Here is a 25,908-nt window from a genome sequence, read left to right as displayed (position 1 = left end):
AAATCTTTAGTCCATTTAACAACTTACAAGTTTCATATGCTCTGAATATTCAGCTATTTCCTTATAATTGTACCTGAAGCAGGTGACTTGCTTCGACGTGAGGGTCCTGGGCTTTTGGATCCAGATTGTCTTGGTGTACCAGGTGAACGGGAATATGACGACTTCATAACACGACATTCTGGAAGGAAATGGATGGAGTTTGGAAAATATTTAAGTGTATGGATTCAATTCTAAAATCAGACCACCTACGGTAGCTGTTTATTGCCCACAAAACAAACTGACATTTTCCAAACATTTCTGCCAAATTAAATAAAACTAATAAATAGAAGAATCCAAAAAAACTTTAACCCACATACTGAATAAATTCTGTTTTGAGCTGGCCAAATACTGAAATATTTATCCTGAATGCGGTACTTCTCCATGCCTGGAAGTTGGATTCATAGTACAATTCAAATTTGTATTTAGACAAATGTGAGACAGTGAAGTGGATGAAGTGGTACACAGGTTCTTCTGATGCCTCACCAACCTCTGTAGTTTGTAATGACAGTTCTATATAATGCAGCATCACACATGCTGGAGCACATGTTGACACACTGGAAATCTTGTTAACTGGACTGAAACCTGCACCTTCTGCCTCTTCAAGCCAATTTCATTTTAGCCTAACTCTAAGACAGTTGGGTTATTTTTGCCAGAAGTGCAGTGCCATTCCTACCAATTTTCAGAGGAAGTGAGAAATGCCTGCGGGCACCAAAGGGCAGAGCCAATAAAGTTATCTTCTCCCTCCCACCTATCACATACATCTATTAATAAAGGAAAGCCAAAGACGAAAGGAACCAATATTCACAAACACATTGCCTTCTTGGGAAGTTTTTCATTCCTGCAGTTAACACCCGTTACTAAACTTTCACCATCTCTCTCAATTAGACCAATTTTCCTCCCCATTTCCCACCAACACCATCAATTCAACCCAACCCACCAACAAATGAATTCACACATGCCACTGGATCAATTTATAAAAATCAATACAAAATGATTCAAATCCCCATGAAACAAATTCAACCCTGCTAATGTCAAACAACCTTCCTCCTGTATTACCAAATCAATTCAAACCTTCCTGCCCTCTTCATTTCTCTGTGCCCCCATTTTACCATCCTCAGGCTATTCTACTTCTCTCCAAACCAGTTAAGATTGTCCCTACCCATCTAATTCACAGAGCCTCTCCATGACTTCAGCTGCTTCCCTTTACATGCTCCAGGCAAGGGCGGCGGGGCTTAGACTAGGATCCCTATACTCTTTCCACCACTTGCTTCAAGGGAGACACAGCCATTTAGTTCTAACACCGGACCACTAACCTCCAGCTTTTGGGTCTATTCTCAGTGTGAGGGGTTTAAAAGTAGCCTGGCAGGGCTTGAGAGCTGCTGCTCTAGGCTGGGCTGATCGGGGAAGTGGCTGCAGCTGGGGCCACGCCCCAAACTGAGCCAAGGGCCTTATAAGAGCCAGAGAAGCCCAGGACAGTCTCTCTCTGTTGCTAGAGGGAGATGGGCCTGGCTGCTTAGGAGCTGAGATAGGATACCTGAGTGAAGCAGGGCTGGGGAAAGGCTGAGGAGCTGGGGAGCTTCAGCTTGGAAAGCCCCAGGCTGCGGCCTAGCAGTGGGCCAACAGGTACTGAGGCTTGCAGAGGGCAGACCAGGGGGTAGGCCAAGGCAGCAGGTCCAAACCACCTTGCCTGTGATGAGTAGGCTGATACTGCAGTCTGCCCCAGAGTGTGGGGCTAGACAATGACTGGCAGTAGCCAATACTGAGGCAAGGTGGGGATAGAGGGTGGGGGTTCCCTGAGACAGAAAGGGGAAGCCCAGAGCAGAAAGGGGTTACTGCCAGGGGGCAGCACCCCCATGTAAAAGGGCACCGGGTCCAGGGAGGGGCACGGGGGCCTGAGGACAGGTGGATCACCAGCCTACAGAGGGCACTCCAGGGCTGGAAAAGAGCTAATTCCCAGAGTCACCAGCAGGAGGCGCCGCAGGGGTGAGTCCGACCCGTCTACATCAGACTCCTGCCGAGTCTCCAGCATTTGACCAGCTACCAATAGTGGATAGGATTAGTGACTGCCCCCCGAGCCCGCACGCCAGACTCTTCAGTGCTATTGCTGACCTTGAGCTACCCTTCTCTTCCATTGAGACCCCCAGAGTTACTGCAGCTTCTAAGCAAAGAGCCCAACTCAGATAGCCCAGAGGTACTCGGGAGAGGGAGAACTGACGGACTGGGACTGGAAGGTAAACTATGGCCTCGTCTAGACTATGATTTGGAAGATATTAGTTAACATGTCAGCTCTCCTCTCAGGCCTATGTGAAATTAAAGCTTCAAGCTCGACCTGTTCGATTCACGCTAAAGGCATGCAGCCCTGTCTACACTAGGCTGTTAATACACGTTAGCTAATACTTCCCAAATCCAAGCCCAGACAAGTCCTAATGGATTCAGGGGAGAGGGAGAAATAGAAATGGAAAGCAAGGAGAAATAGAATTAATACATTAGATGAAACTGAGATAAAGTAAGACTAATAGTTGGGGGGTGGGGATGAGGAAACCCTTTTAGATCTTGACATCGTCTTCAGGCTTTTTGTATTACCAGTGCAGGCTGCTCAGTCTCACATAGGTCTGGGAGCAGAGCTGATGAGGAAGGCCACCAGATTAGAATTGGTTGCAATTTTTTCCCCGCAACAACAACATTTTCATTTTTGTCAAAAATAATTCAGGTGTTTATAGAAAAAACAAATTGAGAGAGAGAGGGAAAAAGTTTTTTTTCCCCACACAGCCTAAAACACTCCCTGAATGATCTGTGGGCATTTCATAAGGAGACCAATGCCAAGCATCCTCTCATCATAAGTATTTTCATTCAAGGGAGGGTTATTTGGTTCAGTAGCTGAACCAGTGTCGACACACTGGAAGAACCAAGGAGGCAGATCACTCAACAAGAAGGAGAAAAAATAATTAGAAACTAAGCTTTGCCAGCCTGACACAGGATCTGGCTACAGTACTCTCCTAGAGCTGATAACGGCATTTCCATGAGACTTGAAATATTTCTAATATTAAAGATGCATAATGAGATGTGCTGGTGAGAGAAACTGTGCAATAAATAGTGTAAATCTGCCTCAAATTTCAGCATAAATAATTTCACATTACTTGAGATTCCAAATTGAATAATCTTTGCAGAAATTCTAAAATTACCTTTGAATTTACATTATAGGATTTCTCTCTTTATTGGAAAACAACTTTCTAGCAGCTAATACAGAGCCATGGTATAAACTGATGTAAAGAAAGCATGAGGGCACAAGTTCATTCTTCTCTATGAGTTTACAATAAAATAATAAATCAGTTCTGTTCATATAAACTGGCTAAGCAGCAGGTTTTTAATAGACATTTTGGAATGAATGGGATAATTCTTGTAGGTCTGCAAACAGCAGCTACAGATGTGATTTAAAAAAAACCCCACAAACACTCAAAACAGGAACATGGGGACCAAGTTAGAACCCATCAAAGTCAGTGGAAATATTCTTATTGACTTCAGTGATCAGGCCCTTGGAGCAGATTAAAAGCACCCTTTTCAAAGTTCACTGCCATTCACCATTTCCTTTTAAGTACAAGGTCCATTGCCCATGAATAATAAACCAGGTTTACAAAACACACTCTGACAAATGGACTGGTGCTAAACTATTGTTTGGAAAATTATTTTATTAGAGAAACATGTTTGGTAGGAAAAATTATTTCAATAAGGTTCTCCAAAAACACTTCTGAATCAGGAAGGGGAAAAAAAGAGGGAGTTCAAGGAGAATTGAACATTTCAAAAGGTTTAAAGTACAGTCTTACCACTATGATCCAGTACAAAGTCATCTTGAGCATAACGATATTTCTCAGGTCCGCAGGCAATGAAAACATCATCATCTCCAAAAAAGTCTTGCAAGCAGGTAATCTAAAAGCCAAAATAAGTAAGAAAGTGTGCAAAATATTTCCAAGATGAAGTCAATAGCTAGACAGCCAACAAAACCCAACAAATTTGTGCTTTCTTTTCACAGCTCTGTGACTCACTACAACACTGGGTATCATATTTTTTTTTCCACAGTGACAGACACTTACCAGTTTTCAAGTACTATAGAGCAGTGGTTTTCAGCTAGAGGTATGTGTCCCCCTGGAGGTACACAGAGGTCTTCCAGGAGGTACATCTACTCATCTAGATATTTGCCTAGTTTCACAACAGGCTACATAAAAAGCACTTAGCGAAGTCAGTACAAACTAAAATTTCATACGGACAAAATGAGAAAGTAAGAAATTTTTCAGTAATAGCGTGCTGTGACACTTTTGTATTTTTATGTCCGATTTTGTAAGCAAGTAATTTTTAAATGAGCTGAAACTTGGGCATACACAAGACAAAACCGACTCCTGAAAGGAGTACAGTAGTCTGGAAAAGTTGACAACCACTGCTGGAGAGAGTCATTCTTAAAGTAAACAAGCCAGAAAACTTCAAATGTCAAAAATGTAAAATACTACGCCATTTTTAAACAAGTAACCTTCACTGACACTAGCATACATATAATCATTTATAATTGGGTGTAAATATTTATGGCTTTGATGGAAATGACTACAAGACATTATTGAAGTGTCAAAGTTGACATTTATATTAAAATTTCCAAATTAATTCTATACAGGAAAATCCTTCTTCCAAAATTACTCACATTATTATTTCCATTATAACCAAAGTATCCCTACATTTCTGTTTGTTTTCAGAGTGGCATTTTAATAATATAAAATATTATTAAAGTATGTTTTTATCAAATAGTTATAACAAATTAAAAATTGTTTCCTTTTTAGTAAAATCTATTCACTAGTACAATAATATGCAAATCATAAATACAAGTTAGACTGAGTGAAACTTTGTACTTAAAAAAATTCAATATCAGCAGTGTGATATTTATGGATGAAAAGCACTGACTAGAAGAACAAAGTGTTATAGACAGGTATTGAGGGAGTTAAGATTTCTCAGCAGTATTCGTACTAAACACTTTATTCCTTGTTCAGATTTCAGATAAATAGCTACTTGTTAAACAATGCAATTTAGTATGAAAAATCCCACACAAAAACAAATACTGTTTGTGTGGAAGGTGTTGTATTAAATAAACTGTATTTCAAAACATTCTGTAAAGTACAATAATAGAGGCACAGAGTAGAAAAAAAACTAAATAGTATGTGTGCCCGTAAAGTAAATATTGCCAAATCTTCAGCTATGGCCCATTGCATTGAAAATGGCAATATGTATCCAGGCAGTGCCCCTTTCAGATCCTGATAAGCAGAGGGAAAGAAAAAGGACTTTGTCCACGTGTATTTCTTGCACTCAAAGTAGGTACAGGACAACAGGCTCTTCTGCAGATGCAGGCGCCTTAGGTCTAATTCTGTTTCTATCAAAGTAAAGATCCTGTTGATTTCAATGGGGGAAGGATCTGAACCATTATCTATAGTGGGGAGCAACTCCACGTGAGAGTATTCTCTTTAATAATCTTATAATCATTATATAGTTGTGTGTCACTGGGACTGTAGAAGTTGCTACCGTGCATTTTAAATACTGTCCTTTCACTCACATCCTGAATCCTAATGTCAGAGGTAAATAATCAAATCTAGTAAACAAGTGAAAATATAGGAAGGGATTTTCAGATGCGTTCAGCATTGGTCTGTCTCTGCTCCCACTGAAATCAATGGAATCACTGCCTTAAATGTGAGTTGAGTTAGGTCTATCCTGAGCAACCTTAAGTATTACAGTGGTGGGGGGAAAGCCTTTAAAACAGATTTAAGAGCAAATGTTTATACAAAATGAAGTTTACATGGCTAGTATTTTTCTGTATTCCTTATGCTGTTATTAATTCAACACTTTAAGAAGTGTCTCCCGATACCCTTCACAGCTTAGCTTCACCCTGATCCCGAAGTCAGGACATAAAATCATTGCACTAATTGCAACACAATCTATTAGCAAGGAAAGGACTATGGTATTATGAATACAAGTATTAGGACTTCATTACACAATCAAATATCAGGAGAGGATGGCTTGACAGAGAACAAGGTCTCTTTTAAAAAACAAACACAGAAGGAAACTCCAAGCAATGTTCATTTACAAACACAGAAAGGAAAAGTGGGAAGAGCAAGTCCCTCTTTAACATTACAAACCCTGCAACACCTAGGAGAGCTGTAACCATTTAGCAAGACCAAAATAATTTTGTACTGGTAATAAAGAGCTCAAAAACTACTGTTACTAAGGAATAGACTTTCTCCTTCTGGTCCAGCTGCCCAACAATAAAGTTTGCATATATTGGCCACTGTGATAATAGTAAATATTGGCTGATGTACAGGAAGGGTTTCTAGTGCCTGCAGTAGAAAGCCACTCAGAATATCAATGACTCAGCTGTCTGGAAGATCATTCAAACAAGGCATTCACAAGCTGTGCAGTTGTCATGGCAGCTAAAACAGCGATAACAGTATGTTGCTCTTAAAGAAAGAATCTCAGTACACTAAAACATGCAGTCTAGAACATTTGTTTGATTCTATTATGACGCTCAGTCATATAACACTCCCTTCACCAAATGACAAAACCTATTTATTTTTTACTTTATCACCACACCAATAAATGTCTAGTGTCGTTGACTGGAGACTATTTGACCGGTACTTAATATTGATGCTTTTAGTTTAAATGAAAAGGCAATGACACATGAAATCACAATGACTGAATATTTCAGAAAGTAGTTTTATTAAGATTGGACTGATTTTCCTCTTATCTTTTTAAATAAATACATATGCCAAAAGGTAGAAGTTGCTTCTTTGCCCAGACTTTTGATACAAAATATGTTTTTAAGGAGACCACCATCTTTAACATAAAGCCTTCCCATTGCGGGGAATCATTCCTCCATAGAAAAATATGGAAGTGGCACTGGGTGAAAGAGCAGCTGCGAGAAAAACCTTCAGAATTTTCAGTTCAGGCCTGGGGGTACAAGCTGCCCCTCACCCACAATTGGACAGAAGTTTACACCCTAAACCTCACATCTCATAGATATAGATACAGATACCTTGCCATCCACACTGAGGCCCTATTCCTCCTCCCCTATTCTGAGTTCCTTCCTAGTATTGCAGTCTAGGCTGCAATAACTTTTCATTAAAATTTACCATTGGTGGCTAGAAGAACACCACATATCTTCCTGCTCCCACCCCAGGGGCCAGGCTCCCCAAATCTGGATCCTGCACCCTGTGGAGGGACTTCTGTGGGATTATGGGAAATGTGTGTGTATGGGAGAGGGGTGTTGGTGCCACACAGACAAGACACTCTCCTTCCTTGTTTGGAGTGGAAGATCTAAATGGAAAGATCCATTCTGTGCACAAATCAGAGAGGTTGGGGGATCCATTTTCTTATCTGGGAAGGAGGCCTTAAAATGCTGTAATGGTTAACGCTTGTTAAAACAGAATTCCCTCATCTCTGAATGGATTAGGAATGATCAGCAACAGTGGCAGCATGCATGGGACCATAAGCCAGCTACACTGCTGGTGGCGGGGTTATGCAGGAATTAGGTAGAGAGACTCCACCTCTGTGTATTTGGTCAGGGAGCTATGGATCTTGAGCCAGAGTCTGATGCAGATGCCTGCCTCTTCTATGTGGCTTCCAACTGTAAGTCACAGAAGGGAATGAAGCACTGCAGCAATTTTGCTTTCAATATACATTATTTTTATTCACTGGTAGGTGCACAATCAAGACACAATTACAAACATGGATACATAAACGCAAGTATAGTAGATATTCATTCAGCTACATGGGTGAATACTATAATCCAGCAGTGACAGATTCAAAGTAACAAGCTTCAATTATTTATTAGCACAGCAGTTCTCAAACTTCATTGCACCACAACCCCCTTCTGACAACAAAAAATACTACATAACCCCAGAAGCGGAGACTGAAGTCTGAGCCCCACCACCCCAGACAGGGGCAATGCCAAAGTCCATGGGCTTCATCCCCAGGCAGGGGGCCTATAAACTAGCCCAGCTGCCCAGAGTTGAAGCTCGTGGGCTGCAGGCTCCAGCAACTCTAAGCCAGCCCTGGCAACCCCATTAAAATGTGGTCATGACCCACTTTGGGGGGTCCCGACTCTCAGTTTGAGAACTGTTGTGTTAGCATATGGCTGAGACATATCTCTGGAATAATGACTGCCCCTCTCCCCCCTATCAAAGGGGCTGGTCTAACCCTACCTTGTTTACAAAATTTAAAAAAAGTGTGAAAAGACACAAAGTATTTATTTAGCAAGAATTTAAAGTCATATCACTTGTTCAGTCCAAACGATCAAATAGTGAATTAAAAGCTAAATATTTTAAAATAAAAATTCTGGAATGCTCCTGTTTTCCTGGAAAATTGGGCTAATTTCTTTTCTGTCTACCTAGTTATTTATATGGCCCTTGTCACCATAATATCCAGACAGCATCCCCCCCCAAAATACTAAAATAAACTCATCACCTGCAGAAGAAATTTTGTACTTTTCTAATACAAAGGAGTTTAAGTAGGTGATTTTGACTAAGAAGAGCTATTGAGGGAAAGATAAGTCAAATAAATGGTTTGTGTTTACTCTAAATGCTGCAAGGTCCAAAAGTCAAATATATTGTTAAATTTTTTTAAATTATATCTCAACCGTTTGCTGTTTCGAAAGAGATTCCTCAACCTAGAGATTTTATTAAAAGATACACTTTTCCCTAGTTTCCTCAGCATCTACTATGCAGAAAATCCTTTGAATGAAATGTGTTGGTGGGTAGTCCAATATGAAAAGCATGTCAGCTATTCACGTTATTTAAGCATCAAAATGTGGTCTGTGAACGTGGTATTGGCTCTGGAAAATACGATGATTAGATTAGCTCATTTCATTTGTTAAATGCACACCTGTTACTAGGATAATAGTCTGGCTGTGGGAGCAAATGCCTGTTATGCAAACCTGCGTGTCGCTGAAAAACAAGTGTTCAATTAAATTTTTTTTTCATAACAACAGAAGATCAGTCAGTGTGGAGTCATTTAATGCAATGAAGATGGCATCAACAGAGCTGCACATAAGCAAGTCACAGCAAATTGTGATGTGCTGGCAAACTGTGAAAACTCCCATGGGTTAAGTAACAATTCTTTCATTAAGGCTGTTATAAATATTGTCCAAAGAATAGCTTTTTCAAAAGTAATTAGTCATATTGGATGCCTAACTTGAGACACCTAAAGAGTAATCAGCACTGTCTGAAAATCAGGTCCCCTTTTAAGATATCTTAGATTGGCAGCCAAAAATTGGAGTTTTCAAATCACTAGTCAGTTTTGAAAGTCTTGGCCTGGCTGTTTTCTAGTTCACACGCAAGGGCTTTATACAAGTAATTGGAATATACATTTCCATTGGGGACCTTGTAGAAAGTCGTCTTAGAAAGTTTCTCCAGCTGATGTATGGTTGTGACAATAGCAGATAGCCTGCATTTTATTAAGAGAGATGAATTCTCTTTGTGACTACAGAAGTGACCTTTTATAAAGTATTTTCTATGACACGCATAAAACTGCACAGGAGCTCATTATCATAACCAATAATATTGAGATGTGGACCAAAAGGACTTAAACATACACTTTAAAGGTTTCAAGGATGGTCTACCTCACAGGTCATGCCTAGGCTTAGGAAAATAAGTGTTTAAAATGTGTTAGATAACAGGTTTTAAATGCTAGTTCAGACAGGATTTAACATCTTTTAACGCATTAGCTGGTTGGGTCATGTTCACATTTTAACTACATTTTAAAAGCATGTCTACATGCTTAAATATAATCAATTTGCCTAGCCCAGACACTGCCTGTGCATGTTCTGCTATTGCCTCTGCCATTTTCCCTGAGGAGAATATGCCAGGAGGAAACAGCTGACAACGGCACCAGACCTGTGCTACTGTACTGCCTCGATTCAAAACGTGCATTCCCACAAAGCAGAGTGAATTAGAGGCTGTGTGCTATAGACTGGACTTTTCAGCCTGGTGCCCATAATAGGTCAATATGGTGGTGTGAAGCAGCAAAAATATCCAGTGCTGGAAATCCTGTTACAGAAAAGTCAACGCTTTTTTTTTTTTTTAAACAAAAAAAAGCAGACTATCAAGTGTTTCAGAGAGCCTTTTCACTTATTTTATCACAGGTATCCCTGAGCTAGGAATGTAACCGGTTACCCTTAACCATTAACCCATCAGCCCCTCACCGGCCGCATGGACCCCAATCTCTGCCGCGTCAGGCAGGCCGGCTGCCCAGAGCAGGCCCCAGCCCCAGCGGCCAACCGGAGCAACTTCTGCCCCAGCCCCCGCCATGCCAGGTCTGCTGGAGCTACCTTGGTTAATGGTTAGATGGTTAAACAATATAATTTTAATCGTTTAACTGGTTATCTTTTTTAACCAAGATTTATATCCCTACCCTGAGCAGGCTCAAAACGAATCAGTATTTCATCACTTCAAAGTGGGGGACACCTTTCAGATGACCACAAGAAAGGTATGACTATGGCTTTCCTCTAGATTGAAGAGGACATGACCCAACAGCAGCACCCAGAGATTTAACTTTCTTAAAATACAATTTAACTACAGCTAAACCAAACAAGCCTGCAAGAGGCTCCATGAGCCAACTAAACAAAAACTGACTTGTTTGCTGAACAGATCCCTGAGAGAACTAATTACAGTATGAGCTAGAAATTCTGAAAATTCTCAGGACATGAAAAAGATAACACTATACAGAGAACTCCCTTTTAGCACTAGTAATATATGCTATGCAGGATAAATAGAAATTGGAAACATTATTAATGGTAATAATAATTTGCACTCGCATAACAACTTACATTACTTATCCACCACTCTAAAGCTTCTATCATCATTTTACAGATAGAGAAATGAAAGCAAGGAACTGGGCAAAACACATCAGTTAAGCAGTGGCAGAGTTGGAAGAACAACAAAAGGTCTCCTCCATATCCGCTGCCTGCTCTAGCTCTCAGACACACTTACTCTATTGCCTCTCAAGTCATTTAATAGATGTACGTAACATGCTGTAATGTGTAGGTTTTGAAAAGGAAAGCAAATATAATGGATTTGCCTAAATATCTAACCAAAATAAATATTTCTGACAAGTGTTTACATTCAAACTAGGAAATTTTGCGCCTCCCACAGGGAAGCTTCTTCAGTCAGCATGACAACCATCAAGCTATAGTGCCAGCACATATAACCTGTTGCCTTTAAGTACATCCCTTCCCCCAGTGTCATCAGGAAAGGGGAAAATATAATTTGTAACTGCATCATAGTGTTAGAGCTAAACCTGAGACACAAAAAGGACTTGGCCTTTTCTTCCAGAAGATCAAGAAAATGATGTTTAGTCTGTAAAATAGGAGCTGAATAACTATTCTTTGTGATTAACTTAGAGCTGCAGAGAAACATCCAGTGACATCACTAGTCACAGGATATTACTTCAGTGTCCCTCTCTCTCTCTCTCTCCGGGAAAAATCCTATAGCCTTTAATAGGAATTAGACCAGTAGGGTTCTACAGAAATATAATGACGTTTTGTAGAAATTTCTAAAATGATTTCTAAAGAATTTAACCTCTCTCAAGGTTTTTTGAAGTGTGCTATTAGAATTCTGTAGCAGGGTTTAGTTTTCTACTATTCTGTAGGATGCTTCAAAAATTTCTATAGGACTTTTTTCATTAGGAAATGCACTTATGACCACTTATAGTCTTCACATACAGTGTGTGTCATAACAGGGTTCAAAAAAGAACTAGATAAGTTCCTGGAGCATAGGTCCATCAATAGCTATTAGCCAGGATGGGCAGTGATTTAAAACCATGCTCTGAAGTGTCCCTAGCCTGTTTGCCAGAAGCTGCAAATGGGTGACAGGGGATGGATCACTTGATGATTACCTGTTCTGTTCATTCCCTCTGAAGCACCTGGCACTGGCCACTGTCGGAAGACGGAATACTGGGCAGGATGGACCATTGGCCTGTCCCAGTATGGCTGCTCTTATGTTTTTACCAGAATCTCTCAAAGGACTCATACTTACATATCCAGTGTAGCTCTGTACGTGACACTCAATGATTTAAGAAAGGAAAGATCACAGGCAGAAAGTGACGACTGAACAAACAAAGCAGGAAGCCAAATGAGCACTCCCCCCTCCCTTTGGCAAATCTGTACATCTAAATCTGCAACACTATTTTATCTCCCACTCCACAGCATTGTAAATGTCAAGGTAATTTTTATCTTAGCCTTATTTATTTTCTGCCAAACAGCTCACACAAGAGAAAAATTGCATGAGAAGCACTGAAATAGTGAATTAACCCCAGAAGTAACTGTACAGTACACTAAAGTGCAGCATGCAAAAATAAATCTTGGAAATTGTGACACCTAGAAAGGTTTTATTTATTGTTTTAAACTACACTAACGATTTAGAATTCAAATTTTCAAATACATTTATGTTTTATTTGGACAAGACACCACAGTCAATCTCATTTATGATTCAAACTTAAACAGATCAACTGTTTTAGTCCAGTGAACGCATTCTAAAGCAACTTGTAGGACCATATAAACATCCTGCAGCTGGGGACTCAGTGGATAAACTATGTCCGTTTCAGCTCTGGAGCCACACTTCTTCCAAAGTGCAGTCTCTCAGATCTGTAAACACAATTTGGTTCAATTCAGCATGGCTGGCCCACCTCAAATAAAGGGCAACAGGACTTCACTGTTTAGAGACAAGCACTGGAGAGCAGTTCCTCTTCACTGTGAAAAAAGCTTCTATGGAAAAGAAAACAAAGCCTCTACTTCAGTTGCAAACTGAATTGAAACATCAAAGCTAGAAAGGATATAGCAAAATTCTGTTTGCACAGGTTTTAAACAATACCAACAAGCTTCAACACTGCCAGCTTCAAAAAAAAACAGGATATGGTATAAATATTCTAAAGAGGAAGTATATGACATAGGGGACAAAAGAAAGGAAGCCTGGGTGTATAGCACACCCAGTAATAACTGGAATTGTGTGCGTCTTTTAAACTGAATAGTAATGACAACCAGTTGAAGCAGAAACACTCACAGTGAAGCAGTGTTCATTCTCCGTGCACTGCTGCAAAGAAATGTCAATAACCTGTTGGGGTCAGCGTGTTGATTTAGACCATCCTCCCCCCCCCGCCCCCTAACCAATATGATGGGTGTCTACAATCCCACTGGGCAATTCCACTCCATTCTGAACAAGATGCATTGCAGTTACACCGCTGCATTGTTCATTACCCTTCCTCTTACATCGCCCTTCATTTTTGAGAAACACAACAATTCTTTGTCTATTTATCTGGATATGTTATATCATTAATCATCATCCTTGGTTTCTTTTTTCATGTAAACTAGTGCATTGCCATCTCCTGCCCACCACAATGCCAACAGTCACATTAAAATTCATGTCTGTAGCTGTCAGGTTTACAGTTCAAGGGTTTTCCTGATGCCTGAAAGAGCAAAATGCAAGATAAGCACTCCTACAGAAATAGGTCAGCCTCCTGTTTTCTATTACAGAACTACCACCAATGGGACAGACCTGTCCTTCAAAAAGGAAAATTTCCTCTGGGCAGCCTCTAGCATTAAAAAGTAGGTGAAAAGGACATTTCAACTGTTTCCTGCTGAGCAATGGTATCCCTCACACATGACAGCTTTGCTCACCCTCGAAGCTTTATTCAGTTGCCTCTACTTTCATAAATCGAGATGACCTGGAAAAGGAGATGTGTGTGTGTTTAATTATTGTTCTTAAACACTAAGCCTCCAGACTGTAACGGCTGAAACTGAGACCACAACAAAGAAGATTCAGTATCAGCTTAAAAGCAACCAACAGGTCTACAATTACTAAAGAAATATTATCCCAGTAATTTGATTCAGTAAGTAATGAGAGACCAGCCAAACTGATAGCCAGGGTATACCAGGAAGTGGCTGAACATTCGCCCTATCCCTATCTGAAGAGGGCTGTGAAGTTGCTAACATTTCTTTTTCATTAACAATTCATTCATTTAGTAGATTCTGTAGACCATACAGGGTTAAAGCGTTCCATAATATTAAAATAAAACCATTGCATTTACTAGTAGGTAAAAAAGAAAGTGTGTAACAGACAGACAAGTCTGGAAGCCTGCAAAAAAAGGGCAAGAGGAGAAATATCTATGCAGTCACCTGCAAATTCATCTTGAGTTTTTTTGATGCTACAGAGAACAGACATTTGACTACAGACACAATCAGCCATAGAATTTTTGGGTAGGACTGCAAAACTCTGTCTCTCCCAAAAGTAACCAACTTCAACTAACACGATCACTCCATTAAAGAGAGTCAGCCTAAGGATTTGGGGAAATGATAGCAAAACAGATGTATGCAGTATGAAAACCAGAACTAGATTTTCTGGCCACCAGCTGCTTCAAGTGGCTGGTTGGGAGGGAGCCTGAAAAAGCCCAAAGACGACACTGGTTGCCGACGGGGCAGCAATGCCCACAACTGCCACCATCTAGTTTGGGGACCCCCTAAAAATTGAGGAACCTGTAGCTAAGTATTTCATAGGCATTAAAGCAGGGGTGGGCAAAATTTTTGGCCCAAGGGCCACATCTGGCTATGGAAATTGTATGGTGGGCCATGAATGCTCACAAAATTGGGGGTTGGGGTGCAGAAGGGGGTGACGGCTCCGACTGGGTGGTGTGGGCTCTATGGTGGATCCAGAAATGAGGAGTTCAGTGTGCGGGAGGGGGCTCTGGGCTGGGGAAGGTGGTTGGGGTATGGGGGGGAAGCCTGGGGGGTGCAGAAGGGTGCTCAAGGAGTTCGGAGGGCAGGAGGGGGATATGGGCTGGGGAAGGGGGTTGAGGCATGGGAGGGGGTCAGGGGTGCAAGCTCTGGGTGGCACTTACCTCAAGCAGCTCCCAGAAGCAAAGGCACGTCCCCACTCCAACTCCTACACGGAGGCGCAACCAGGCAGCTCTGCATGCTGTCCCATCCACAGACACCAGTCCTGCAGCACCCATTGGCATTGGTTCCCAGCCAATGGGAGCTGCAGGGGTGGCACTTGGAGCGGAGGCAGCTTGCCGAGCCCCTTGGCTGCCCCTACGTGTAGGAGCCAGAGGGGAGTCGTGCCACTGCTTCCGGGAGTTGCACGGAGCCATGCTACGCAAGGAGCGGGGCAAGCCCCCAACCCCGCTCCCCAACTGGAATGCCGGAGCAGGGCAAGCCCCAGACCCTGCTCCCTGGTGGGAGCTTGAGGGCCAGATTAAAATGTCCGAAGGGCCGGATGCAGCCTTAGTTTGCCCACCCCTGCATTAAAGGCCATCCCTGTTGATTGTAGATGGATGAAATAAACACATGCTATCTGGGAAAGTAAGTGATGAACTTTCTGCCCTTGCAGTCAGGGTCATCTTTTTAACGTTATTAAGCAAAAGAGTATAGAATACTTTATTTTTCTGAATTTTTTTTAAATGTTAAGATTAGGTTTGATGTCCCTTCAATCAGTGATGTTGGAGTATAAATACAAATTTTGCATATATTTAATAGGGTGATAGACTGTAGTTACAGAAACAAGATCAGTTTTCAGGAAGAAAATGGGAAAAAATACATGAAAGTATCAATGTTCTGTCCTGGGGTGGCCAAATCTGTAGCCTGATGTCTATAGATCAGGGACAAATTCTGTGCTCACCATTGTAAATCCAAAGTAACTCCACTAAAATCTGTGGAGTTACTCTAGATTTAGAGAAGAATTTGACCCCAAGTGTCCTTTATATCTGTTTCTTAGAACACTTAGATTTTTGGACACAGGGAAGAGTGCAAAAAAAAAAAAAAAAGGGGGGGGGGAGGGAATATTGTATCAATTTGCTTGTTTTTCAGAATCCTTGTAAAAGCCTAGAATTAATGGGATTATTTCATCCAGCAGCAGTAGGAGAAAGGAACAATCAAAAACTTTTGCATCATCACTGTTTTATGGTCCCAATCCAGCGAAGCACTTAAGCATTTAAACTTTAAGTATGTGAGTAGTTCCAGCGAAGTCAGTAGGAACACACACACAAAGAACACTCAAGGCCAATAGGAAGTCTTGCTGTCTTCTTTCAGCTCTTCTGGATACTTCTCAATCAACAAAATTAACAGGCTAGCTCTCACAAAAAATTTCTACGAGACAGGAAATACAAGAAAATACTGTCTAGGTTGGTATTTCAGGACATGGGGAAATCAAATTAACCAATAATAGTTTCTTCCCCTAACATCCTTCTACACTGGCCCAGATTAAGCATAATATCAAACTGCTAATAAGAAACTGTCAAAGAATTTCCTTCAAAAATGGGTAACCAAATCATGACAATGAGCAAAAGGATACAATAACTGATGGCTTTACATGTTTCCAGAAAAAAATATTGTATCTCTTTCTGGCCATTTAATTGGTCAGGCCCCTATGAAATAGGTTTAGATAATCTCAGGGGGACCTTTTTGGCTCAGCTACAGCTACCAGAACTTCAGAATGTATATAATTTTAATCTATTATGCAAAGGTTGTTTATCCTTTCTTGTGAGCCCTTAAAAAGATAAACTAATGATGATCACATAACTGATCTGGCCAAGTTCTCATTAAAGGTAATTCCTAACTGCCCCCTTAACATTTAAGATTTCCTTTATATCCCCTCTCAAGTTTTGGAGAAGGTCACTGAACAGGATGAGAAACCTCCTGGCCTAGATTAAAGCGGTCTCCTCTCACATTGTGGATATGAGGATGCTTTTCTATGGAGCATCCTGTTATAGTTACATAATATTGAATCAGGATGCTGGCCTAAAAAATGATGGTCTTCTCTCAGAGCTGGCTCAAGAAGATGATGTTGGATAAACGTGCACCACTGTTGTAATTTTGATAAGTCATCATAGCTTAATATTTTGCACTATGTTAAAAAACCTAACTTTTAGAAAATGTCTCTTGCTGTCTCACTGGCAGGGAAAGGATGAAGCACAGAAAGGAAGATTTTATGTTATACGTAACTAATTTGGTCATGACAACATTATGATACAAAAATCTTCTATCTGCACTACGCAAAAAACAAAACAAAAAACCACATCCAAAAACTATAAAATCAACCTACTGGATCAGGCAAGCGGTCCACTTCTCTGGTTCCAGGTGCTGAAGTGGAACGTGACAGGCGATTCAGAAACAACAGTTACTCAGTTCACCCCCATGATCTTCCTGATAGAACAAGAGTTTGTTTTTTAAATGAAAGCATGCATGCACACACAAAATATATAATAGACTTACATCTTGTGATCATCATGGTAAAGGTGGGTGAGACTTACTGAGGGAACAGTCTTAAGGAGTCTTGTAAATTTTCATGGTCAAAATGGACTTTTATGGACTTATTGCTATAGAATTTTCAGCAGTTATTTAATTTTGAAAAAAAGTTATTTCTTAAATAGATATTTTAAAAGTAAAAAAAAAATCAGTAATCATTGACTTCTTTGGATGAATGCAGCCCATTGTCTCATTCTCAAGTAAAAAAAATTTTAAAAAAAGCACAGAAAAGATGAATACTGGAACAAAGAGTATATTGAGAATAATGCATCCACTCAAGCCTCCAGAGTGACTATTTAATCAATGGTTGTGTCACATTATTACAGTCATCATCAGAAAATGAACCTCCTTCCATTAATACCCATGATGAGGAACAGCAGGGGAAGGGAGGAGACAACTCCTGCTGTTCTGCAGGGAATATAAAATGAGTAAGAAATTAAGCAAATGCTGAATCTTTGTTGCCTGCTGTCTGATAATCAGGAAAAGCCTGGCAATGAGCCCAGGAAGTTCCTAATACATTATGACAATGCAGAAGGATTTCATCAGCAGAATAGTTTGGTCATCACTGCTCAGAGAGCTACACTGTAATAGGAATACATGCCAAAACACTGTGTATTTCACATTGCAGTATTTCTTTCAAATTTAAAACAGATGATTTTATGCATATATTTTGCAAGCATTTTTGAGCTTGCTCCAGACCACAAACACTCATGGGTGGAAATGGGAGGATGTATACTGGACACACTATTTCTCACTATAGCTGTAAGTAGCATTAAGAAAAACAAACCCTAATAAAATACACAGATTTCTAAGTGTGACCCTATGCATATCTGGCTCTCAAACTCTCCAAACATTACAGGAATTTCTGGACAGGTCAATCCAGCAATCCTCCTGTGAGCAATCGTGATCTGTCTGCATATGCCAAGCTATAGAATGCTTATTATATATGAACACACATGGTGTATAGAAGTTACACCAATTGCAGCTCTATAAGGAAAGACTGCAATTTTTCACATTTTAAAGCAATACTGATCATCTGGGATAAACCCTCCAATTTATCATCATACTCTGGAAAGAATTAAACTGGTTATTTTCGAGTAGTGGGTAATATTAATCACCTCTCTTTAGTCATTAGCTTTAAAAGCTCCAATAAAAGTTAACACCATGTTTTCCAGTAGCTTGTGTTCCATAAAGGAAATAGAAAATTACACCAAAACCTAGAAACAAGTGCAGACTGTAGAAGAAGTGGAGAATTAAAATGTAGCTCATGATCATAATCTAATTTGCCATAAAAAAAAAAGTCACAGAAAACATTATGATCCCAAGACATTGTGTTTGTCCTTCCCTATATGTACTTTCAGTCACAGCAGCACATTTGGAAAAAAAATTCACAGCATAGCACATTCTTTCCAAAAGTGCTGTAAATGCAGAGCCCAATGCAGATCAAGAAATAGTGTTTGACTTTGCACAGCTACATTTCATCTTACTACAGGAGTGGCTAGTCTAAGAATAAGTTATTTACACTAAGAAAGAAAATTAAAAGATGAAGCATGTGTAAATACAGAAAGATAAATCATACAGTTCAGTGGAGTCATATAAATTTAAGATCTCTCTTCCCCAAAAGACAAACTTAAACTACACCATTGCGACATAATACACAATAAGATGGGGGAGGGAAGGCATATAATCATCCCTATGCCCTTAGAAGAACAAGGTACTTTCGAACACGGGGTGAAAGCTGATTTTTTTTTTTTTTTAAAAGAATGAAAGCATGTATGCATGAACTTGGCTGACTTGATTTCCTTTCAAGTTCCTTTAGGTGGCACGTGTAACATCACTACAATCTGCTACCATACTAAGTACTTGAGGCTTGCAAATGTACACTGCTCCCTGGAGACATTACACAAACAGTGGTTTTCCAAGCAAAGGCTGTGCCTCCATACAGTTATACAAACCTTGAAATGGTTGGTTCAGGTCAGCACAGAAACGAGAATAAGCTATGAGACCAGCAACAAAAGAAAAAAAAGAGGTGAAAACCCAGGGAGACCCTTTAAAGGTAGTTAATGTAACATTTTTACAATTAACTGGGAGTTTTTTTGAAGTTTAATTTTTATGGCTTTCAATTTGATCTGCTAAATTCAAATGAGTACAAGAAAATGGATATTCTGATTCCTATAAAGAAATAAAAATTAGGCTACAATTAATTTTTTTAGCTCTATCAGGAGGTTCAGGAGCCAAGGTGTTTTCGTGGTGTTAAGTAATACTTTAAATACTGATATCGGTGTTGCTGTGCCAAAGCTCTGGGAAGCCACCTGATGTGCTGAGGTAGCACTGAGTCTACCTGTACTGCTGGCATGGGCCCCCTTTAACCTGTCTTGCTGAGCCAGGCTCTTAAAACCTCCTCTCACACACGCACAGGCAGGGCCACACTCAGCTGCAGATCAGCTCTGGGAAGACTCCACTTAAGGGACTTGTTCCAGCACTCAGATGTCCACCTCCCTTGGAGTGCAGACCCAAAGATATATCATGAAATTCGCATCTTCCCTCAATGTGGAGGAGGGTGTACACAACTTTTTGCCCACAGTCTATTTTAAGTAGTTAAAGAGGTAGCAGACAGAACAAGGAAGATTACTAAGAAAATAAAACAGAGCACATAAACTAAGCTTAATACAATAAAGAAACCGGTTACATGCAAGTTCTCACCCTAAATGTGGTTTTAATAATCTTCTTCACAGGCCAGACACCCTTGCAGCCTGGGCCGAGTTCTTTCCCCCTGTTCAGTCTTAGTTGTTTCCAGCAGTCATCTTGGGTGAGGTAGCAGGGAGAATTGATTACTTAGATTACCTCACTCCCCATTCTTAAATAGGATTTGCATAAGGCAGGAGTCCTTTGTTTCCTAGTTTGACCCCCTCCCTTCCCTTACAGTGAATGTTACAAGTCCTCCCAGGTAATGTTTTAGTATCAGGTGACAAGACCACCTGACCCTGCAAGATCACCGCATCCATGAGTCAGTGGCAGTATGGAGGGTCCACAGGAAGGCCAAGTTTTTCCACAGTCTATTGTTCTTGCTGATGGGCTATCCTCCTTGTCTGGCTTTTCCATTGTTGTACTTGAAGTGTTAGCAGTGGGCATCACCCAAAGTAGCATAGTTGAAATACAGATACATAGTCAATATTCCTAACTTCAGATACAGAAATGATACAGACATACACATTTGATAATCACATTCAGTAAATCATAACCTTTCAAATGATATCTCACATGAGCCATCTTGCATAAAGTATTGCAGTTATGTCATTCATATCATAAGCATATTTTCATAAAGAATATGGAATGACAAGTCACAGCTGTTGTCCTTGTGCACCCAAGACTGCCCCTCAAATTCCCCTGATTGGGAGAGCTGGGTCTGCAAAGGCTGCAGGATGTATTTTTTCCTCCATGTTGTCCCTCAGAGTTGCCAGCTCTCCAGGATTGTCCTGAAGTCTCCAGGAATTAAAGATTTATCTTTAATTAAAGAAGAAGTCATGTGATGAAACTGCTAGAAATACATCCAACCAAAACTGGCAGCCCTACATGTAATTAATTCTGCCATTTTTAACCATGGGGAGTAATACTTTTCACTGAGATTTCTTGTGGACTAATCAATGGAACTATTTATGGAGTAATATTACTCTAAATGGCAGAACTAGGCCCTTTATGGATCTCAGCGTTTTAATATTTTCTGATAGTAAATGTTAAGATATTTCCTTTATCAGTATTTTGTCTTTAAATTCCAACATCACAATGGCTGCATTTTTAACCCAGGAAGAAGTTCTATTTTTATAACAGTCACTTAAAAGTTTTGCAATGCAAATAAATGGAAATTACCAAACATCCACTCACATGGTATGCAGTCCCCTCCAAAGTAATTAAAAATTTAAAGATGCTCTCTTAAGTGTGAATTGTAAGGTATGGAAAGAGGAAAATGGAGCCTGGGGATGCTCTCTTCACCTTCTTACCTAATGGCAGCATGACAAACAAAAGAAAATCAGCACTGGAATGCTATCATGCATTATGAATGCTGTACTACTCAAAGAGTAAACATCCATACTCATTAACATACCCAAGGTATATTTGCGCACCACATGTGCGTACAGGTCTGCCAGTCACATGTGCTGTGGCAGCCAAGTAACTGAAACTGAGCTATTTGTATATCGTATAATGAATGGGGATACTGCAGACAGTTCATTAGATTAACACATTTTAAAAACAGGAAAGATTTAAATTGGGAATATAGAAAATAAGCATTGTACCTGATAACCGGATTTCAGCAATTCTGTTCTGATTAGTTTCTCATTCTGTCACCTTGACATGCAACATAGCTATAAGCAATCCTAATTACAGCCTTTTAGGACTCTCTGAACTGCTTTACTGAGAAAGCAGAAAGCCCATATAAAATCATTTTAAGATTCAGGAATGTTTAAGATTGCACATGCAGACAAATAAATCAGCATGTACTTACAGAGGTAGGGGAGAAGTAACATCTTTTCATACTCTGATGCAGGAACAAAAGTGTCAGCTCTATGCCTGGAACTTCTTTCCTAACGTGGTTTGCTATGCTTCTGCCAGCCCCTCTTTAAAACACACTTCTTCCATGATGCCTAGAAACCCTAGTCCTCCTTTTGAACAAGTATTGCAAATTACAGAAAAAGAGCCAAGTTAGGAAAAAGGAGCATGCTAAACCTCATTGCTCAAACAATCTCTCTGCTTCCGTTTAAGAATTGGATTGGGTTTTTCAAATGTCATTTTTAAATTACACTGTGTTACATTTTTATTGCCATAATATTAACAGTAGTTTGGGTATTTGCTGCCAGGGACTTTCATTTGCTTGCTGTGCACCCTGGAACAAAATTCAGGGTTTTTTTTTTTTTTTAAACATGTAAAAATACAATTTTGTCACAACTTGCAGTTAATGCAGGGGAGATGTTCAAAGGGACCAGCTGGCAGAGTAAGAAACCAAGGAAATGGCTGGTTGAGCTATTAGGCCATAGGGAAAAGTGGACCAAGTACCTAAGTACATACCTGATATTTTGGGGATCAGTGTTAGTCCCCATCATTAAAGATGATAAAGTCGCAGCTTTCTGCTCTAAAATCCCTCGATGCATTTCAATCTTGGGTGGCTAATCTAAGAGTATTCAGCAGGTATTTTCTAAATGCATCACCTTCCTTGTTTTGCTCATCATGATGCTTTCACCTCAATTTGCTCATAAACACAAATATAGTGCTTGTCATTTGACTTAGGTTATATTATTGAGTTATCTAAGTATTTGTGGTATACCTAATACATGTATGTACGACCAAGGCATAGCCGGATATCCAGTCATAGCCTTACAAAGGAATTATTGTCCCAGTAATGAATTCTTCTTGAGATGTGGATCCACTGATTTGTGTCTTTCACAAAGTGAGGGTTAGGCATGAATACATGATCAAATATGGTCTAAAATAACTCGTTTTTAAGATGACAAAAATTTATAAATAGCAATAGTGCCTGTCATCACTCTTTCTTTAATCATCTTCACTTACCTGGGAGGGATGCCGTCAGACCATCCCCTTCCCAAGCTGGTCACAGCTAGCTCTTTGCTGGGACCCCATCACCCTCCCTTTGTTTGAGGGCTAAGAGGGCTATAAAAGGAAGGGGGTTGGCTCCCCACTATACTCGCTGTTAGGAGCCCAGAACCTCCTTTCCTTCAGGGATCGTTTCCTCTAAATCTCCCTCCAACCCATGTTATCTGATAACTGTATCCTATCTATAACAAGTGCCTGCACTAGAAATCTGCACCTTTTTTAAATTAAGTTACAATGTTTTAACCTAACCTTCCTGACTCCCCCAAGGGCCCTTGATGTGCTGTGGAAAGGCAAAAATCCCCATTCTGCCTCAGCCAGTCTGGCAGCAGTCTCCCCCACGGCCCCTCAAATATAAAGGCGACCAGTGTAATGCCCATAGCGCGTCATGAAGAAAGCCAGTCTACTCTGATTCCAAGGGTGGGAATTGCTAGCTTGACTGCACCAAGAGAGGGCTTCTCCAGAGCTGTCCGCAGTACGTCCCCCATCATCTTCAGTCACCTAGAAGGTCAGTGCCTTCCCCTCCACCCACCACACCTGGTTCAGCCACTTCCTGCTCTGTCCAGGTAAAATTTTCCTCCATCCTCCCTCTCTCCCACCAATTGCAGAGGAAGCCCCCTACAGAGCCACAATGCCTCCTTACAGCTAGTTGGATAAAGAACCCATCACATACAGTTGCTGTGAGCACATTAAATATCTGAATCTAAACATCTGTCTGAAGTTCAGAACACGTCTGAAGTTCAGAGGTGTTTAGATATGGTACCAGGCTGCAATTACTTTTTTTCCCCCCTAAAACCACTAGTGCCTACTATGTACTAGATGCTTTCCATACACTTAAGAATGATGATCCCTGTTCTAGAGAATTCATTAACCATCAATATCTGAAGATAATAAACCTAGAGAGCTAGCTAACAGTTGATGTATACAAAAGAGAAAATTTTAGAAACAATTTCTCTCCACTCCAATATGAAAAGAAAGTTCTTTTCAGATGTTTCTGTTAGGCAGTGAATCAGGATGTGTCATGTTGGGTTTGCTCAGTTTCACATCATTATGTGAATTGAAGTGAAAAAAATGCTAGAAAATAAGTAGTTTATTTATTGTTCTATACTCTGAACACACAAAAACAGCACACACTCCGATAGTGATATCAGTAAGATTTGTTACTGTCTTCCACTATCTTATATTCAGAAATATCCTTTTAAAGAAAAAAAAAAAGAAATACACCCACTGAAGAGCAAATGGAAAACAGTTACTCCTGTCATACAAGGCCCTTCAGACTTAAAAACATTCAAATTCTATGTAATTTTAAAACAATTTACATTTCATGAGGAACAATGTGACACCCGCATTTGCCCATTCATTGACTGATCCTGTCTTCTCAATGATCGTATTTATTCTACTTTCCCCAAATTCTACTTGAGGCAATAACTGTTACTGACAATCTCCTGAGTTTGTGTGTATGCTACAGTGAAGTCAAAGTTCACTAAGCATATTTTCACCCAATGGCAGTTGTTTCAGATAAACATTTTTAACACCTAACATATTTTCAGGCTTCTAAACAATTTAACTTAATAAAAAACAGTTATAAGTGGGGGGAAAAGGGGAGCAACCACTTTTCACACACTAGTTAATTTTTAGGTTAAAATTCACCAGTTCACCAGGCACTTCATCATGCTTAATCTCCATCATGCCTGAACTATATGCCAGATCTTATCAGACATCTACACCATCTTCAGTGCATTGATAAAACATTTACAGACTGAGAATCAGTAAATCCGGAAATAAGAAAAAAAGAAAGAAAGAAAAAACACACCACCACCTTTTGTACTCAATACACAACGAGCAAAAACTTTACAGATAGAAATTAGAGAATTCTCATCTCTGGCAAAAATTGGAGACATGAATACTGGCTACTTACGGCTAAAATAAAGAATAGAACATGGCACTGGAATATGTAAAAATGCTGGTAAAGTCATCATTTTTTGTCACTGCTCACATCTGAACAGTAGCATTTGAGAGTGTGTGTTCGGCCCTATATCTAGATATTAAAATATGAATGGAATTGCAAATTGTTGATTTGAATGAAAAGGGTTTGTTTTTTTTGTTTTTTTTTTAAAGTCAGCTTTCACCTGCAGAATTATAAATACAAATCAACAATGCTATTGTGCTAGTGAAGCAGCAGCACAAAAGGAAACTGACTAGCAACAAAACTGGGACCGGACAGTTTATCTTCATTATCCACCCGAAGGAGAGAGAAATGATAAAAGGGGGGGAAAAAAACGGCAGTCAATTTAAACACAGCTTTAAAAAATAAACTACTCCAAATTCAGGGTTCAAACCAACCAAATATATCTATGGCCTTGACAACCAATCAAAGCCACGTTTCTGAACTGAGAGCCAACTGACTTGTCATTTTTCTTGCTTTGTTTGGGGTTTATTTTGGACACTTCCAATAATTTAGTTTCAGAATGTTGACTTTGTATATAATATTTGTGAACTAAAAGAGATCATACTAGAATATCAATCTGAAAACCATGCTATGGCTTTTTAAAGTGATTGATTTTGTTGTCATTTCCCTACATGTTGCTTTCCACTACAACATACCCTCAGAAAGCTTTTGGGTCCATTTAGAAGGCTGTGGGCTTAAGTTTGCTTTTTTCAGAAACCCCAAGATTTGGGCAGTGTAGTTTAAAACTGAGCAGCCAGAATAAACACTGGATTTTCAAGGTTTTATAGCCTGACTGTTCCAAATCAATGCATTTTGATAAATAAAATTGTCTACCTAAATATTTTGTTCTCTTTAGAAAAGAGTTTTAAGCTCCCCCCCAGTTAAAGTGGCAAATAAAAATATGTGGATGTAGTTTTCAAACGCTTTAGGGAAATAAAATATTGTAGGCAGCTTCCCTTACAAGTTTGTCAATTTTAGTTTTTTACTTTTTTAAAGAATGTAGTCTACA

At 39.8% G+C, this 25,908-nt stretch overlaps 1 protein-coding gene across 9 annotated transcripts in view; it reads right to left on the bottom strand.

Moving 5' to 3' along the window:
- The window catches only part of DCLK2 (doublecortin like kinase 2), a 137,726-nt gene that overhangs the window by 70,305 nt on the left and 41,513 nt on the right, over positions 1 to 25,908 (bottom strand). For all 9 annotated transcript variants that reach the window (XM_045019586.1, XM_045019588.1, XM_045019589.1 and 6 more), the window contains exons 3-4: positions 3,861 to 3,963; positions 74 to 178 (exon numbers count right to left, since the gene is read on the bottom strand). In XM_045019586.1, coding sequence (XP_044875521.1) covers positions 74 to 178; positions 3,861 to 3,963 — 208 coding nt within the window. The remainder of the gene's footprint in view (positions 1 to 73; positions 179 to 3,860; positions 3,964 to 25,908) is intronic.

The sequence above is a fragment of the Mauremys mutica genome, chromosome 5 (assembly GCF_020497125.1).
Source record: "Mauremys mutica isolate MM-2020 ecotype Southern chromosome 5, ASM2049712v1, whole genome shotgun sequence".
NCBI lineage: Eukaryota > Metazoa > Chordata > Testudines > Geoemydidae > Mauremys > Mauremys mutica.
This window is presented reverse-complemented; position numbering and strand designations above follow the sequence as displayed.